This window comes from Armigeres subalbatus, chromosome 1, assembly GCF_024139115.2.
Source record: "Armigeres subalbatus isolate Guangzhou_Male chromosome 1, GZ_Asu_2, whole genome shotgun sequence".
NCBI lineage: Eukaryota > Metazoa > Arthropoda > Insecta > Diptera > Culicidae > Armigeres > Armigeres subalbatus.
In genome coordinates this window covers 253,115,867-253,135,036 of record NC_085139.1, presented here as the reverse complement: position 1 = coordinate 253,135,036, position 19,170 = coordinate 253,115,867, and the positions used below count along the sequence as shown (strand labels likewise).

General features: G+C 40.0%; 1 protein-coding gene across 3 annotated transcripts in view; it reads right to left on the bottom strand.

The window, feature by feature from the left end:
* Nucleotides 1–18,708, bottom strand: part of LOC134206730 (kinesin heavy chain-like) — an 84,989-nt gene extending 66,281 nt beyond the window's left edge. The window contains exons 1-2 of one of the 3 annotated variants that reach the window (XM_062682454.1): nucleotides 18,051–18,708; nucleotides 14,890–15,553 (exon numbers count right to left, since the gene is read on the bottom strand). In XM_062682454.1, coding sequence (XP_062538438.1) covers nucleotides 14,890–15,036 — 147 coding nt within the window. In that variant the 5' untranslated portion in view covers nucleotides 15,037–15,553; nucleotides 18,051–18,708. The remainder of the gene's footprint in view (nucleotides 1–14,889; nucleotides 15,554–18,050) is intronic. The other 2 variants (XM_062682455.1, XM_062682456.1) reach the window with 2 other exon arrangements.
* Nucleotides 18,709–19,170: the final 462 nt, after the last annotated feature.

The window sequence follows — 19,170 nt, the reverse complement described above, 5'->3', positions numbered from 1 at the left end:
CTATTTGATGCCCTGATGCTCTGGACAAAATTTCAGCCAAATCGGTCAACGTTTGGGCAGTGCTAAACTCGTTGGAAGTTTATATGGAAAAATGTATGCAGAAACATCCAAAAACAGTGATTTGCAGTTGGACGGCACAATTTACGATCAAGAACCATGATACTCATTCAGTTCTTGTAAAATAAAATACAGAATGTTATGCTGAAAACCGCGAGAAGATTAGAGTTTATTACGCAAAGATATTAGCATTTTACTGGAGTGTTGTAGGGGTAAATTTATTTCTTTTCAAAGGTAAAAGAAACGAAATTTTCTCAAACCCCACTGCAGAGAAATGCTAATAACTTAGCCGGGCAAGCTCGAATCTTCTCGCAGTTTTCTGCATAACATTCTGTATTAAATTCTCCAAGATCTGAATGAGTATCATAGTTCTTCATCGTAAGTTGTGTAGTCCAGCTGCAATTTACTGTTTTTGGATGTTTCTGCATACATTTTTCCATATAAACTTCCAACGACTTTAGCACCGCCCAAACGTTGACCGATTTGGCTGAAATTTTGTCCAGAGCCTCAGGGCATTAAATAGAATCGAATAAGAGGGCGGCCCATCAAAAAAATTTAACAAAGTTTTTCCCATACTAATTTGAGCCACCCTAATGCATATGTTACCAGCGTTACGATATTTACTAATCATGTTACAATCAGTGGTGCAATTTATCAACAATGCCTACTGAGTGTGATTCTTTTGTTTTGTATTTTTCTTTGCTCCTCTTTGCCTATGACGGTGCGTTTCAGTCAGAACGACAAAGCAGGAGTAGCGTAGCAAACTCGGTTTGCCAACAGCGGGCTGAAGCTGATGATCAGTCGGCACAAATTTCCTGTCACTGTCTTTCAAGTGATAGTATTCACCCATGCATTTATATAGGGCCGTCGCATTCACACAGCAGCGAGTGAAGTGAATAGACTGTCAGTGCGGGCTGCGTGTGCAATGAGAAGAGAGGTCTTTTGTTTACTTTATCTTTGATTGTTGCTGCTAATCATTTTCAGTTTTCACTGCTAGGAAGTGAGTGTGAAGAGGAAATGGTATCAATATCCAACAAATTTCAGTCACTGAGATTGAGAATTCGCACCACTGGTTACAATAGCTATTTAATCCGACGAGCGCCTGATAGATAGGCAGCATGACGTACAGTGCGTTTTCATTCATTTTGTTGTTACTCCACCCATGAAATCCGTCTTTTGGTAGGCAATTAATTTGTCACTTTATACGTTCAATCTCCGTGGTATGTTGAGTACTTTTATCTCGTTTTAAATACTGGAGTCTGACAATATTTCCTTACGACTGAGGAAGGGTCAAAATCTCACTGTAGGTGGATTAAACTGGGGTTTTCAGTTCAATTCTATACTCATTGTAGATTATGTTACGTTTTGATGTCAGTTCATTGTCTCTATTGCTATGGTCACCTCCTCTCAGGCGAGTATCCTAGTCCAAGCGTATAAGTAAGCACCGCTAAAGAGTTAAGCAAACGTGACCAAAGACCATTTACTTTAAGTTGTCTAATTAGCATTAGCATTAGCATTAGCATTAGCATTGTTACGGTGTAATTCGTAGATTGGACACTAGTGATACTCATGTTTTACTTTTGAGATCCTTATCTAGAATGCTATCAGAAATCAAGAAGGGGAGTGTTCCTTGATTCCAGTCTCAAACAAAAATAACAAAAGCAAAACAAACAAAAATAACATGTCGCATTCACACAGCAGCGAGTGAAGTGAATAGACTGTCAGTGCGGGCTGCGTGTGCAATGAGAAGAGAGGTCTTTTGTTTACTTTATCTTTGATTGTTGCTGCTAATCATTTTCAGTTTTCACTGCTAGGAAGTGAGTGTGAAGAGGAAATGGTATCAATATCCAACAAATTTCAGTCACTGAGATTGAGAATTCGCACCACTGGTTACAATAGCTATTTAATCCGACGAGCGCCTGATAGATAGGCAGCATGACGTACAGTGCGTTTTCATTCATTTTGTTGTTACTCCACCCATGAAATCCGTCTTTTGGTAGGCAATTAATTTGTCACTTTATACGTTCAATCTCCGTGGTATGTTGAGTACTTTTATCTCGTTTTAAATACTGGAGTCTGACAATATTTCCTTACGACTAAGGAAGGGTCAAAATCTCACTGTAGGTGGATTAAACTGGGGTTTTCAGTTCAATTCTATACTCATTGTAGATTATGTTACGTTTTGATGTCAGTTCATTGTCTCTATTGCTATGGTCACCTCCTCTCAGGCGAGTATCCTAGTCCAAGCGTATAAGTAAGCACCGCTAAAGAGTTAAGCAAACGTGACCAAAGACCATTTACTTTAAGTTGTCTAATTAGCATTAGCATTAGCATTAGCATTAGCATTGTTACGGTGTAATTCGTAGATTGGACACTAGTGATACTCATGTTTTACTTTTGAGATCCTTATCTAGAATGCTATCAGAAATCAAGAAGGGGAGTGTTCCTTGATTCCAGTCTCAAACAAAAATAACAAAAGCATGAGGATTACTACTCCTGGCCACGCCCATCTTCACCGTAACTAGGGAGAGGAACGAAGTGTTGATGTAGTACTTACTTAACGAGAAGCCACCGACTTAGCGACACCCTCATAAGTACCACGGAATTGGATAATGAGGAAGGTAATCGTTGGGTCAGGATTTGCCTGTAGCTGGCAATGTAACCGTGGTGGATCTTACCCCGTAACACACCACGTAAAGGTGTCTACCCAGCATTACGGGTCCATTTACTTTAAGTTGTCTAATAGTCTCAAAGCCTTACATACAAGCGTAGCATTACTGTTATTTTATGAGTCGTGGTCAGCTATAGGATTCACTTTTCGGTGGTTTCGGTGGTCATCACGCCTATTCCCTATCCATTAGAAAAAAATATCGAGAATGAAGCCAATGTAAGATTGTTTGCATACCAATTTGTGGTATTTTTAATTATGGCTCGTTAAAGTGAGACATAACAAAATAAAAAGGAGCCACGTTCCTTGTTTTGATAAAACTTCTACTCAGTGAATCCAAGAGTCAATTCCCCATTAATGTCTTGATGATATTTTCTACTGGTTAATTCCTACCTAGCTATGTTTAAGCGTGGCTACGACTCATCATCATCAGGGGACGCCTCAGAAAAGTATTGCCGCATAGCAGAGATCATTATCACTGATGAAAAGAACCTCTACCTGTCTGCACCATCATTCAAGGCTCCAAGAAACGATGTCCGTTGAATCACATGCACATGCGTAAAATCATTGCATCAATGTCAGATTATATGTGACGCGGAGAGCGCCACCAGACTCCCGAAATCGACGCTCGAGCTCGAGTCCCCGCCCACAAAGACAAGTCACAGTTCAAACGAATGTTGCCTTAAACGACTCCACCATCCCGGGTACAGATTCTTTCCGAAGGATATAAGTTCCACCGGGAAGCCAAGCACCAGAGATTGAGGAAAATCAGATAATCCATAATCAGGCGTCTCGCGTTTGTTATTTAAGCAGAGAAGATGTTACAGGTGATATTCTCAATACGGCCGTTCAGAATGGTTCAGCGGATGGAAATTATGGATCATTATTAGGTCTTGTAATTTTGAACAAAACATTCTGAATACACGCAATAAACTATGAATATTATTATATCGGAGTTTTTAATTAGGATCGCGAATCAAGTAAAAATACTGATAAGTATAAGTTTGTAATCATTGACGTAACTACAGGGGGGCTAAGGGGGGCTTTAGCCCCACCTAGGATTACATCAGCCCCCCCCTAGAATTTTTGCTACTTTGTACAGGCATTGCACATATATTATAGAAAATTCAAGTAAAAAACAAAACTGCTTATATGGTCTTAATATTGAGACAACACTAAATCTCGGAAAAAAAATATTTAAGGTTCATAGAGTCACATAATGTTTAGGTTACTGAAAAATTTCTAAAAAAATGTAAATTATCAATGGATTTTCTCAGCAGTTCTAGAGTGTCGATAGTAATTTTTACTAATCCGGGCGTGCAATCTCTTTATTTCTTTAATATAAATAGTGTTTATTAAAGGTTTATTAAAAGAATACTTTCGAAAATCATCTTGTTCTTATTCTTCCATGGCTCTACATTCCAACTAGGTCTTGGCCTACTTTTTAACTTCTTTTTAGTATTAGCATTTCCTCAATTATTATTTGAAAGCTTTCTATGACCGGCAATGCATGAGTATGTATCTTGTGTGGTAAGTACAAAGCATACACTATCCCGAGGGAGTCGAGAATGTTTCCCACCTGAAAACATCCTAGACTGGACTGAGAATCGAACTCGCTATCTTCGGATTGGCAATCCTAAATTTATCTGAGAAAGTGTTCTATAATTTTGCCCTTTTTTTAAAATTTCGAAATGCCAGTAAATTCAGCAAACACTTAGATTTCAAGAAGAGATAACTAACCATTAATTATGAGAGAAAAGTTGGATTTTTTTCGGAAGGATTTCTAAGCCACAACAGCCTTTTTTGCTTTGTTATTTTCGAGAATCCTAAGATATTACTAGATTTTTTTATATCATGAGGTCTGAACGTCGAAGAACATCATTTTTAATATTTAAGTCGTCAATAGATGTTTAATCAGCTGTCTGATAGGCTAACAAAGCGAACATAGTAGATTTTCTGTGTTTTGACTGTAAAAAAGAAAAACTCAAAACAAATTTAGCCCCCCCCCCCCCCCCTAGACTTTTCACTTAGTTCCGCCAATGTTTGTAATTACTACCGACATTGTATTTGTGATCAAAACTGACATTGTGTTTTTAGTTAAAACTCAAGTTTACTAAATACGTAACGGAATAAAGTAGTGTTATTAAAAAAATATATAATAATTTACATTATAAATTCTGATTAATATCAAGATACTGATCCAACATCACATCTTCAAGGGCTCCTCACAAGCTACACATTTCATTCAGGCACTTTAGAACGTCCATGTAGTAACTTGTTCACACTTGAAATCTGCCTCGACCAAGTTGGCAGAACGCGCCCTTACCCTCTCTGAACCAAAGGGCAGGGAAATTTGAAGTTGAACGAGTTGCAACCAAATGTGAGAAGGCGTCGATATTATGCTCGCAGTGTGTTGCATCGCTTCGTTTCCAAACAAACGAACAGAGAGAAAGTTTTCCTCAAAATTCTCTCTCATATTTTTTTCTTCTTCGTTCACGTCGTAAACTTGAACGAACTGCGACGCCGTTTCGTTGCAAGGTTTGTTGCATCGTTTCGTGTTCTACATATAGACGGGCAGAGATAAAAAAGCACATGTTTTGATGTAAGAGTGTCTTTCTGTGCATTGGAATGATACAAACCAGAGTCTATTATATATAGAGTTACGCAAAGAGTGAAGCCAAATCTACCTATTGAACTGTCAAACCGTCTACCTATCGAGCAAAGTAAACAAATGATTGTTGGTAAGGCGGAAGTATTGTTATCGCCTGATGATTATTATGGCGAATTAAAACTCATGAATTGAAATGTATTAGATTTGTTCTAGAAACAGCTTCAAAAAACTTCAATACACCCCCCAATAAAGTTGCAACAAGAAAATCACGTGTTTGCACTCTGTAGGTGACTTTGGTTATCGAATTAAAAAGCTTTAGAAGTGATCACTCCCGTGAAGTCACTTGAAGGGTTGAACAAAAATGAAAGTTTTCAACATAATAACAAGAGCATCATTCAGAATAAGAGTAAGAAGATCCTCTTTGCGCAACTCTATATAATAGACTCTGATACAAAAACAACCAAACGCCTGAAACAAGAAAGAAAGCTACCTATTTTCAAAACTGACCCCTCCTAGAAATTATTTTTTTGCGTTTTTTGGTAAATTAGGAAGCGTTGCTACATTTTCGTCTTAAAAGTATTATATTTATATATCGTTAGAAAGCTCTTGAGCAGATCTACAAAATGAAATTGATTAACCAATAATAGGTCCGTCCAGAATTTTGTTTTTAATAATTTTGTAAGTTTAAATTTTACGCAACATTCAACCAGCAAATCAGTTAGGTATCCCGCAGTAAAATATCACGCACTTCAATGTTCACCTGTTAAGCTTTGAGAGCCACAAATAAAATTCTGCCCAAAGGCACAACTTTGCGAGGTACAGCAATTTAAAAAATTGTCCGTTTTTTGGTAAATTACTCATTTTCATCAAATTTTGACGGAATTACTCACAAAAAATGAGTAGTTTAGCCTCGCATTATACATTAATATTGTAACTTCATTTGAATTTGGCGTCAAACACATTTTACGTTACATTTGAAGGTGGGGAGGGTTGGGGTATGTCCCACACAAAAGGCGTTACGAAGGGTCAGAGAAGGATCCAGATCATTATATAAACCGTATATGGCGCATTTGTACATAATTGATACGCCTTACAAATCTAATCATAATGTATTGATTGAAAAGTATGTTGAATTACCCCTTGCTATAGTATTTATTATTATGAAAGAACGTATTCTTGATTTTGACTAAGAATACGATCTTTCATAATAATAAAAGGTATTGTAGCAAGGCGTTATTGCTTGCTATTACTAGTGAACACAACAAGTGAAAATGTTCTGTCTCATTCAGTTTACTGGTAGACATAGTTTCTGTTTCATTGAATTATCTCTAGTCTAGTCGCAATATCGCTTATCATAGGTTTTTTCATGCAACGCCGTCGGAGCCGCATATGTTTACATACTTGCAAAAAACGAATATGTGTCAACCATCAGCGCTTCAAAACTTAGGCCAGGGGATACAAACATTTGAAGGACGCGTCAGTTTTAAAATTGGTTTAAGAAGTGGTTAGCGCAAAGCACTGGTTAAAAATGGCGTTGAATAAAAACACTTTGATTCATATTTTCTTAAACCCAATAACGCGAGACAGTATCGCTGATTGTGTCCGATTTATAGAAGAGAGATTTGGAGTTGTTCTAAAAATAACAAAAATAATTTAATGTTGCGGAAATCATTGTGTAGATTGAAAAGTAAATTCCATAAGTTTTATGCCGCATGCTGTCACCGTAACTTCAAAAAGTTTCAGTTGCATCACAAAGGCTGGTTATCCGTTGATTTTAAAATTCCGTTGGAAATCCCGGTGGTGAGTAAGGTCACTGAAGAAAACCCTGATGACGAAAAACCATGGGGAAGCAAGGTAGGTCGTCGAAAACTATGCTATGAAGATCAATCATTTAGATCAAAACGGCAGTGGCGTCGCGTAACCTCACTTTTTACCTGTGCACTGACCCAAAAAGTGAAAATTTTGACATTTTGACAGTCCAAATGGAAAAGAAAATTATCAGAGTAGTTTATACTAATCAAAATCTAGTTATTCTAGGCATTTTCACACACCAATGCCTTAAACTTAAGTTCAGTGCACAGATAGATTGAGGTTAGGGAAACGCCACTGCAAAACGGAGAACGATAAGTAAAGCCGCAGAATGTTTCGAGAATAACACGAAATTGGCTTTGGATATCGCAAAGTATGTTGCTGCTAGAAATGGTGATAAGAAGGTGGTTGAAGTATTGAAATCCAGGGACCTTAATTCTCATTCTGATATAGTTGGTCCAAAAATGATGAGTTCAGAAGCGCCTTGGCACTTCTTTTGGACTGTGAGTTGACGAAAGAACAGTACACGAGAATCAGGAATGCAGCTCTGTTGCATGGTCATTCTTTTCTACCACCTTACCATCAAGTGAGAGATTGTAAAAAACAATGCAGACCGGATAACTTTCGGGTAAATGAGGTTGAAGCTAGTGTGCCCTTGCAGGATTTGATGAATCACACTGTCACTAGAGTTATTCGAAGTCAACAGGAGTATATTGGCAATCATGTAAACATGTTTGAGTCTCCAGAGGTGAACGCCAAGATGATTGTTATTTGGGGATTCGATGGAAGCTCTGATCAAGCTCGATTTCAGCAAGGCTACACTTCAACTGATGATCATCATGAATCATCACTGTTCATAACTTCGTCGGTTCCTCTGCGATTAACTGCGCAGAATGATACCGTTCTCTGGGTTAACCTAACCTAACCGCAATCAGTAAGATTTTGCAGGCCAAAATCTATAAAATTTTGAAAAGAGTCGAAAGAACTGAGTCGAAAAACCAAAAGCGAAATGGAACATGAAATAACAACCATGCAACCAATTCATTACAAATTTGGAGAAAAAACTCTAATCGTTGACTGTGAGTTTTACTTGACGATGTTGGATGGAAAAGCATCGCTTCACATTTCGAATGAAAAATCCAGTATTGTATGCTACATATGTGGATGCCCGCCTTCAAAAATGAACGACTTGAATGCAGTCCGAAATTACCATGCGAATCCAGAAATGCTGAATCAAGAATCAAGAACAAAACTATTGTAGCAAATCGTAAGAAAGAAATACAACAACGTTTTTGGAAGGAGCTGCATTTGCGGCTGGACTATCCTCGTCCATCTGGAGGCACCAGCACAACAGGTATTTATCGTGATTGAAGGAGTTGGATTTTAATTTCTTATTTTACGTTTTTACCAGGAAATGTTGCTCGACGTGCATTCGAAGATCCTGTTCGTTTGGCCGAAATACTGGAAATCGACCTGCAACTAGCGACAAACATGCAAGCAATTCTAATTTCGCTTGCATGTCAGCAGCCAATAGATTCGACCAAATTCGACCAGCTATGCAAGGAAACAGCTGAACTGTACGTGGATAAATATCCTTGGGCACCTATGACTCCAACGTTGCATAAAATTTTAGTACACGGCGGAGATATATTGCGTAACATGCCTTTGCCTGTTGGACAGATGTCTGAAGAAGCTGCCGAGGCGAGAAATAAGTTTACCAGAGAATACCGGTTGCGGCACGCTCGGCGATCATCTCGAGTAAACAACTTTGAAGATGTATTCTGCCGGTTGTTGGACACAAGTGACCCACTGATCTCTAGCTTTCATCTACAGGAAAGGCTGAAAAAGAAAAAGCATAAAGCTTTGCCTGCACGTGTTCAATCATTACTACTGTCGATAGAAGAAGAGTTCGATGCATCACATGACAATCCTAACGAAGATGATGATGATGGACTAATGTCATCTTTCTTTGACGAGCTCGATCAAATAGAGATTATCAGCATAGAAGAGGATGAAGAAGATTGTTAATTAATCTGTATAGTTTTAATGAAAGGCCAAATAAATGAAATCCGATTTTGTTGATGTCCCGTCATTTCGTTTTTCATCGAATCTATTGTATCATCCATTGGGAGTTCAAGTTATACCCAGTGACTTTTTCACACCAGTAAGTAGAATTTTGGGGAATATGTGTTGCGTCCATTTGTCTGTGATTTGAATAAACCTTTCCCCTTTATGATTTTATCCACCATCAAACAGGGTTATTGCAATTAAAAATGAATTTGCCAAAAATCGACACTAAGCCGAAAATTGGCGCCACACCCATACTGAGGCCCATAAATTTTTTTTTCTTGTTTTTTCATGTTTCTATGACAAATAACACTGTTTCCTGTGGTTTATAGAATTTTGGCCAAATTTACCTCCTTTTTTCCTATTGTGCTGTGCAATGAACAGGTTGAACAGGCCGACCAGACGCCACTGACTGTCTCATCAAAACGAAAAGTGCGAACCCTGGTCATATCACAATTTTATGCGGCCAGGCGCTCCAGCAGTGGAATTGCTGAAGTTATACAACCAGTCCAAAATTTTTGGAGTATTCGCCGGAACCAATCGTCGATGCGTTCAATGTTCGCAATCCTGTGAACATCCTCGGTTGGGTGGAATAGTTCAAGATTCAGCATCATTTTCAGTATTCTGTTCTGTTTGACTAAATACAAGTTCTTTCTGTGAGAAGCAGCACAGTCATACCAAGCAGGAAAAGCGTAGACCAGGTCTGCCCAACCTTTTCACGCCACGGGCCAATTTTTAGAATTCACACTTGCTAGCGGGCCAGAAAATATTCGATAGGGTAAATCACTACTTGGGCCTATGGACCCCATTCCCGGCTCACTGCACAGAAAGCTAATGATTTATACTGTTTAGTAGCCGTAGGTTAATGATTGATCATTTTAAAAAAGTCTCTTATTTATCTCGCACAATACTCAATATTTTCAACCATTTATTTCACTCCTAATCGATCCAATTATAGAAAATAAAAATGTAGATTTCAAACTTTTGCTCTTCGTTGCAACACCACTGAGCCGGAGTGATTCTTTCCACTTTTACAAAACGGTATCATCAAATAAACACCTACCTGAAAATCGTCACAGTGTTCGATACAACCATTGCTTCAGGCTGTTTATCACCACACAATAATGCTAAACTCACGCACTTCAATCTTTTGTAATTGTTCGTATCACTAGATTTTATATAAACATATTGGAATACATTTAAAATGTATCCTCAAACCGAACAAAAATCACCTCGGCCCAAGAACTTCTAGCTGTACAGTGCTGCCAAAAGGCCATAAGTCTTATTTTAGTATGAAGATAATCCTTCATCGTTAATAGGAAAACTGTCTAATACGTTGACGCTATCATGTTATTTATAATTCTCTCGATTTCAAAAGGTGGAAAAGATATTGTTTTTAAGTGTTTGGAAGAAATTTGGATGAGTAAATATATCTTCTCAACCAAATAAAAATGATTATGAATAATACCATCTGGCATCTTGTTGTCGTGGAACGTGCATATTTTTGTTTACGTCGCATTTTCTACCGTCCCGAGAGAGAGAATGAGAGTAAGATGTTGAGAGATTGAGTAAAATATTGCGTATGCCGAGGAGATTTGGGGTATGCCGGATAAGCAATCGCCTATGACTGAAATGAGTGCTGCACCACGTTAATTTAAATCAAATAAAAGCTTTTTCAAGCGGTGTTTAGCAAGAATAACTATTTTTGAAGCAGAGGTGAACCCCATCGCAATATTACACGGCCCACAAAATTCAGAAAAGTTGCCCCTAGTCATAAATATCAATTAAATAATGCAGTCGTGCGCATGTTAGGCCGGGAATGGGGTGAGAAACCCTACATAACTTTTTTTAAATTTTCAAAATCATCAGTTTTCCATGCTTAGAATTGTCACAACGCTATTGTTATTTCCTGTCATTGATTGCTGGTGCTGCATCAATCGTAAGGCCACTTAAGTTTTCCAAGGAGAAAATAGTTCATTCGCACAGGTCTTATCAGCCCTCAGGGTTTCTCGTTAGTTGTTCCCTGCATAGGGTTCGAAGCTGCCAATTTCTCTGTCATTCGGAAATGACCATCAATTCCTCTTATGAACACAGCCAATTTTGCAGCCCTGGGCTGGCTCACCTCTATGCCACGTTTTTCACGTCAGTATTTTCATCGTTTGCGAGAGAATTTCACGTAACGTAGCTATCAAATCTTCTGCAAATCGTAGCTTTCAAAACATTCACTCTTCACTGTGTTCCGCGCAAACTAATGCTTCAGAAGGAGGCTATTTCCTTGAGACTTACGATGTTGTAAACAACAGCCTAAATGCTCTCCGTCCTGGAAAAATTTCATCCGTTTTGCCAAAACCCTACTATCAGCAAAAATGGCCCGTACTGAATTTTCTGACTTCGTATGTTCTTGAGTGAAGAGAGTTGTTGTTTCTATAATCCATTGTACCAATAATTTGAATCAATGAATGTAAATTTAAATTGATTGAGCGCCCTCTTTTGCAAACTTGTGTTTCGTACCTCAAATATCATATTTCATAGAATGCTTGGATTCAGATTTTATTTTTTCAATATAGCAAAACTTTCTGAACAAATTGAGCAAACCGGTCTTCCTTTTTTCAACGTGAACGTAAACTACTCGTGACAAACTTTATTGGAAACGTTTCAAGCTTTGATTAAAAACTTACGTATTAAATAATCTATAATCTATATACATAAAAATGAGTTTCTGTCTGTCTGAACCTTATAGACTACGAAACTATTGAACCGATCGGCGTGAAAATTTGTATGTAGAGGTTTTTGGGGCCGGGGAAGGTTCTTAAGATGGTCCGAGATCCCTCCCTCATTTGGAAAGGGAGGCTCCTATACTATAGGGAGGCTCCTATGAAACAGAAATTTCTGCAAAACTCGAGACCCAAGCGGAGAATAAAGGCGAAACGAAGTTCGTCGGGTCTGCTAGTTAATAATAAAAAAGAACTTCCCGAGACAGCTAGAAAAACTGGTGGGCCGAATCTGAGTTTATTTTTCTTACGCGCCGCGTGCCACAAAAAATGGAGCCGAGGGCCGCATCCGGCCCGCGGGCCGTACGTTGGGCAGCCCTGGCGTAGACCATCGTTGGTTTAAAACCCGTTTTGTACAGTAGCAGCTTTGATTTTTTATTATTATTATTTATATTAGTTAATTTTAATTTCTCATTCTTGCTAAAGGCGCTCTTGATATGGATGGCAAACCTTAGCTTTTGGTCTAACGTCAAGCCGAGGTACAGAACATCGGTCGACCATGAAACTTGTTGTCCACACACGTTGATTTGTCTGCGAGGAAGATTACGAGGGCTTCGCTTTCTTGTGAAAAAGATTGTTTGCGACTTTCCACCATTGACCGTTATTTTCCACTTTTTCTGATAGTCCTCAATTGCATTCTGAGCCGCTTGAAGTGTGGTGGTAATTATTGCTGGGTCAGGATCCGAAGCGATGTAACCGGTGTCATCGGCAAAGAGGAAGTATTTAACGTCATCTAGCATCACAAGATCTGCTGTAAAGATGCTGTACAATGTGGAACTGAGGACAGCTCCTTGTGGTACTCCAAAAGAAACAGCCTTCCGGTCCGATGAATGTCCATTTACTTTCATTTGATAGAAGCGCTTTTGAAGAAAAGAACAAATAATTTTCAGTAAATACAAGGAAAAGTTCCCTTGATGCATTTAGTGTAGAATTGCCTCCTACCAGACAGAGTAATAGGCTTTCTCCACATCCAGAAGAACCATGCCCGAAGATTTCCCTAATGTGAAATCGGTTCAAACTTCTTTTACCAACCGTACCAATTGATGGGTAGTCGACTGACCTCTCTTGAACCCAAATTGTTTATCTGGAATAATTCTTGCGATGCGGTTTAAGATAATGCGCTCGAGAAGTTTGCTGAGGGTCGGCAGTAAACTAATTGGTCTGTAGTTTGAGGCATTTGTTTGGTCCGTTTTGGTTTCGGGATAGCATATACTCCTGTTTCCAACAGGAGGGGAAGTATCCTAGTCGTAAACAAGTGGAAAAGATTTTAGAGAGAAACAAGTGACTCTTTCTAGGTAGCCTCTTCAGTACACAGTTCCTAATTTGGTCGTAACCGGGCGATTTTTCCGATTTAAGCTTGGCAATGATAAGAGCTACCTCCTTTGGACGAATCAGCCATGGATGATCGTTTGTCAGGTCGGTCTGCTCTATGTGGTTGATTGGGATGTTCACCGCTGCAATCGCATCATCGTCGCTTTGTGCGACTTGATTGGTGTGCGACTGGGAAAGGTACGCTGCCAACTACCGTGGCGCAAAGAGGGACGTAGGGATGGAACGTAAAGGAGTCAGGAAAATGGATGAAAAAATTACGGCCAGCTGCTTCTTGGTACAGTAATGTTCCTGCTTTATTTGCTCGCGAGATGACTGACCGAGACCGAGAAACTGAGTCCAATTCTAGCCTTTTGTTTAAAACCGATCTGCCATTCCAGTTTCCGTTTCACTGAGTCGCACGCTACCTTGAAACCCACAAACAGATGATGATTCCGCAAGTTGTATTCCCGGAATTTAGCATGGATTTGACGCAAAGTAAACATCTGTTAGATTGTTGATCTTCCTTTTCGAAAACCGTAGTCGCTGAAAATGGTCTTCGCAAGCGAACACAGTCTGCGAATCAAAATTCGGGAGCGTAGCTTGTAAGTGCTATTGAGCAGTGTTATACCTCGAAAGTAAGCACAATCGAGTATGTGTCTTTTCTTGTAGATACCGAGGAATAATCGGCTTAGGGCCGGCGTAAAAAAAAGTCCCGTATTCTGATCAACAGATTGACACCATTTGAAGGGGCCTTCGTCGGCGAATACCAGGCAAATTTTCGTGAGGGCCGATCAAAGACGGATTCAATGTTTACCCTGAGACAAATGATTGATAAACCTCGGCTGCACAACTTGCAGACACATCATCTGTTTATTGCTTTCGAAGTAGCGTACGAAACGAAATGAATTATGGCAAATTTAACTAGAACATGGTTTTCCGGCGAAACTAATACAGCTCATTCGTGTAACGTGATTCCATATATACATTTTCTGTTCAAGCAATTGTAAGAAACAAGAAAGTACAAGAAGGGATGCGTTTTATTTTTCTAAAAAAAAGTCCTCGATACAATGCAAATTTTTTATTTCAAGATATGTACAACGTATGATAGAAATGCCGCCATTTTTCTGATTATTAGACCGAGCCTAATGACATAATAAAGAGTATATTGATGTCAAAATTCACTCATTTTATTTTCATTTCATATACCACGTTAAATACCTCGTAAATGCTCGTAATCTAAATAGGTTTTAAGGCATAATACCATTGTAGTATGTGATATCAAAGGACAAGAGAGAAGAATCAAAACATTACCACAAAACATGTGAGCACATACCACTTAGGTAGGTTTATTCATCGATGCTCTGTTTTCGATTCTCATCATACGAGAAAAATCAATAAACAGCCGTCCATACCCGGCAGCTCTCCGTGTTAACAACACTTTTTGAACTCCACACAGTCCCAACCCAATGGAGAATGAATCATTCTACCATCCAACCCACTCCCACGCACCATAGTGAGCAAAATACCATCCCTCTCCCACAGTGCCTATTCTTACATAATTCCGTCTCCCACCGGGGTTCGCTGGTTCTACTTACCCCTATCGAAAGACAGTTTTCCTCTGGACCGGAGGGAAACTTAACGATGAACTTCGATCCGGCCCGTTCCTCGCTGTCATTGAGCGGCCGGAAACGGCACACCACCTTGATGCTATCCTCAGCTGGAATTTCCCGATCGCCCGACATTTTTCTTTATTCTATTATTCGGCCGTTCTCTCACTCACTCTCCTCAGCTTGCCGAATCACAAAACACAACACTCACTAACTGGCACTCCGCAGCACCACAAACGCTGACTGCGCCGCGATGGAGCGGGGTCGCTCGCACTCTCGAGGAGCAGCAAGACGGTCGACGTCGTCGGTCGTTCCGTCTCAGCGGGCAGGCCGTTGTCTTTCTACTTCGTTTTGTGCCTGGTTGTCGTGTTTGCGTTGGTTAGCTGGTGGAGCCCCGTTTTCTAGAAGAGCAACACTTCCTTCCGTCTGTTTTCTTCACCGCGTTTTGGATAAAGCACTTTTTCACCGTATTCGCTAAATGTAACACTTCCGTAGCTGTGTTGGATCGCACGAACTAAAATCGACTTTCAACAATCCACGTCGGCGGCGGCACCAGGGAGCCGTGGACAACCGAAAACGGCAGATTTATTTTCCCGACTAGACTGCACTGGCACTGTGTTGTTGCGTTGCGATACAGTGGACGACTATATGGCTATGTGGGCAGAGAGAAATCACAATTATTTTCCACGCTCGCTTGGTTTCGATTTTACCATTAAGGGATCATCTATAAGCTACGGAGCAAATGATCGGAAAAATGAAACATAACTTGGCAGCCAAGTTTGCAAGATTTCAAAATACAACCTTGGAATAACAAGTTAAGCTTAAAAAACTATATTGATGATGATTTCGAAAAAGAAAACGCCATTAAGATCCTTTGAGTTACAATCTAAGCTTTGATGATGATGGTACCGCCAGTAGTGAGGCTTCGAGTTCATAAAAATGCAAAACTTGTAATACCACTTGCTTACAGATTTCGTGTTGGTCCCTACGTAGGATGTGGCCGATCTAGCCCACTGCCGTTACCAAATTTCAGTTGCTATCGATTTCTGATGGCGAAGGAGCTCTACGTTTAAGATGGATACCATCAGGCACAATCTATTTATCACAATAATCTGTTGATGGACATATTTAGCCGTTGAATATTCTCCAATGATACACACCATTAATTTACAATGTTCTGAAAACTCAGATGTGAATATGTGCATTATGTGGAGGATTATGATTTGAAAAATGTATTGGAGATAACCACTTTCCTTCGATGGGACTCGAACCCACGACCCTCAGTGTACGAAAAACTGGTGCTTTCAACCAACTAAGGAGCTTTTAACCTACAAAGGACCACCGTCGGTCTTCGCAACTTAGCAGCTACTGAATGAGCCCGAGATTCCCAATCCATTTGTCAAGCGAACTTGAAAGTGTTCGTGTATAGTACACGTTCACATTAGAGGTGCCTGAGTACTTTTTTCTTGCTGGGGCGTAGAAGCACTGCGTCCATTAAGTTGAGCTTTTGTGGTATACCCTTGATTACTATTAACCATTTGCATCTTGAAGGTTGATCACCATTAATCAAGTAAACAATCTGAGACGCGTCTTTTCCCAGTCCGGCAAAATTGAGTTGATAAAATCCACTACCTTTCCAGGATTTGCAGTTCAAATTTCTCACGGTTGCATAAAGCCACTATTTAGAAATTTAGATCTACACTTGTACAATGCATGACAACTGCAAAGCAGATGTTCCGAGGTTTCACGTCCCATGTTACAGAAACGACAAATATCATTCTGAACCTGGCCAATAATATCTAGTCGGGCAATGTTCGGTTATTAGGCCAGTATAGGTACAAAGAGCTCTTTTATTGAGCTCCAAGAGCTTGTTGGTTACTGAAACATTGAGAATTATAAATCTCTTTGATTAAGCACAGCCGATCAACCAGTTGGACATCAACCTTTGTGATTCCCAGGATTTCAATTAAATTTTATTGGTACAGCGCAGAAAGGTTCTGTTCCAATAAACTGTGTGTTTGAACCTTGTTTCGCCAGATCGTCTGCCTTTTCATTACCTTCAATGCCACAATGCCCCGGGACCAAGTACAGATTCACCGAGTTCTCTTGGCACACCTTTCGCAATTAAAGAATGCATTCTCAGACAAGTTTTGACGTACATTTAAAGCTACTCAATACTTTGAGTGCGACTTGACCATCCGTGAAAATGCAAAAATTCGCATAGCTATATTTCCTCTCAAGACAGACATTAGTACATTTCATTATACCATTTCATAACACCGTTGGCTAGTTTCCCATTGCAACTGATATCGCTATACCAGGACCAAATATTCCTGCTTCCGTTTTTGTTCCAATTTTTGAGCCATCAGTATAGAATTTTATGGAACCGTCTCGAACAGTGGGAATTTTATGGAACCGTCTCAACTACCAGCGTTTTTCAGATGCGATATTATGGTTCTGGTAAATCGTACTACCATATTGGGACTTGTTCTCCAAACATTCTTCCTTTTCTTGGCATTACATCCCCACACTGGGACAGAGCCGCCTCGCAGCTTAGTTCATTAAGCACTTCCACAGTTTTTAACTGCGAGGTTTCTTAGCCAGGTTACCATTCTAGGAAATTTTCTCAACATCCCTGGGCATAAAAGTATCATCGCATTATCCTCATGATATACAAATGCAAAAATAGTAATTTAGCTTAGAAGCCTCGCAGTTAATAACTGTGCTAGACTGAGTTTGAAAATTTCAAATCTGCTGCTTCGTAATGTGATGAAATTTAGAGAAAACCTTGAATGATCTGTCTAACCGTAACCAAGCCTTTCTCATGCATTACAACAAAATGATATTTTGATCACAACTTTTGAACCCATACTTTGATCTGTCCAATTTTCAATAGGGTAACAATTGTTCAAAGCAACTTTTTGCAAGAGAATTTAAGAGTGAATTCCAACAAATTAGTATTTTTTGCGCACATACATACAGTCACACGCACACACAGACATAACCTCAGTTCGTCGATCTGAGTTGAAAAAGGCAAAACAAAGTTGCTACAATTTTTGAAAAAAAAAAATGTGATTGTCTATCTCATCTAGTCCGATGCTTAATTTATGGATGATCCCTCAAAATAAAAAAAGAAACCCAATAATCACTTTTTTTTCCTCCACACACACACGACACATGTGCCGTCCGTCGAACCGAAAATTGCACTTTTTCTTCGTTTTCACCGCTCACTTTCCAGCGAACGGGACTAGCAATCCGCGACGACGATGGACACGGTCACACCGCCTAGCTCCCGACCGACAAATTGTCCTCCCCGCGATAACCCAACCGCGATGACGACGGAGGAAAAATATCGATCTAATTTTTTCCCTTACTTCCGACTGACTTTGTCCGCCTTTTCTTTGGTGCACCTCTTTACACCGGTCGTAGCCACCTCTATCTGCCTGTTCCGTCGTTGATGATGACGATGAGGGGGCCCCGAAAAAAGACTTTTGTTCCAGTCAGCGGCAGCACTAGCACTCCCCGTACCGAAACCGATCCAAGTAGGCAAGGGAAAAAAAACCTAGGAAATTTTCAACATCACCACCCGAGACGGAAACGGTGAAAAACGGAGGAAATCGGAACCACTCGGCACTAATTGCACGATCCAATCACTACTGCGACATTTTCCTCAGCACTGTGCACTGAATTTTCACACCAAATTGGACATTTTCATCGCAGTTTTCTAAATTTTCACGAGATCGAAACTAGGGTCACGGCTTGCTCGCCATCCGCACCAGAGCGATGATGGTGAAAAATGGCTTCTTTTGCACTACTTTGCTTTCCTGCTGAGCTGCGCTGATGACGATGATGTTCTCCTGCTCACGCTCTCTGGGTGCGAGCGAAACACGCAATCGATCGTTTCTCTTTTTTGTTTGGGTTCACACTCGGCTGTCTCTTTTGTGCAACCGCTCGTCGGTGTTTCGGGTCGGGGGTGGACCACTGGATAAACGGTGAACGGGCAAAACACGGTAAAGAAAGCAAAGCAACTCCCGTTATTTTTGTCCGCTCGCTCCGGACGTGACGGGAACAACAAGACGACTACACCGTTCGGAAACGACTGTTGGAGCACGAAGACGAAGGGATGAATGAACCTGAGGAACGAGCAGCTAATTTTGTAGTTGTGTTGGTGCGGACAACAAAACACAAAAGAAACACTGATGACATGCGAGTTGCGCAAAGTTTTATGACAGTAGCGCGAAATATCAAAACCAGGGTACAACATCTTTG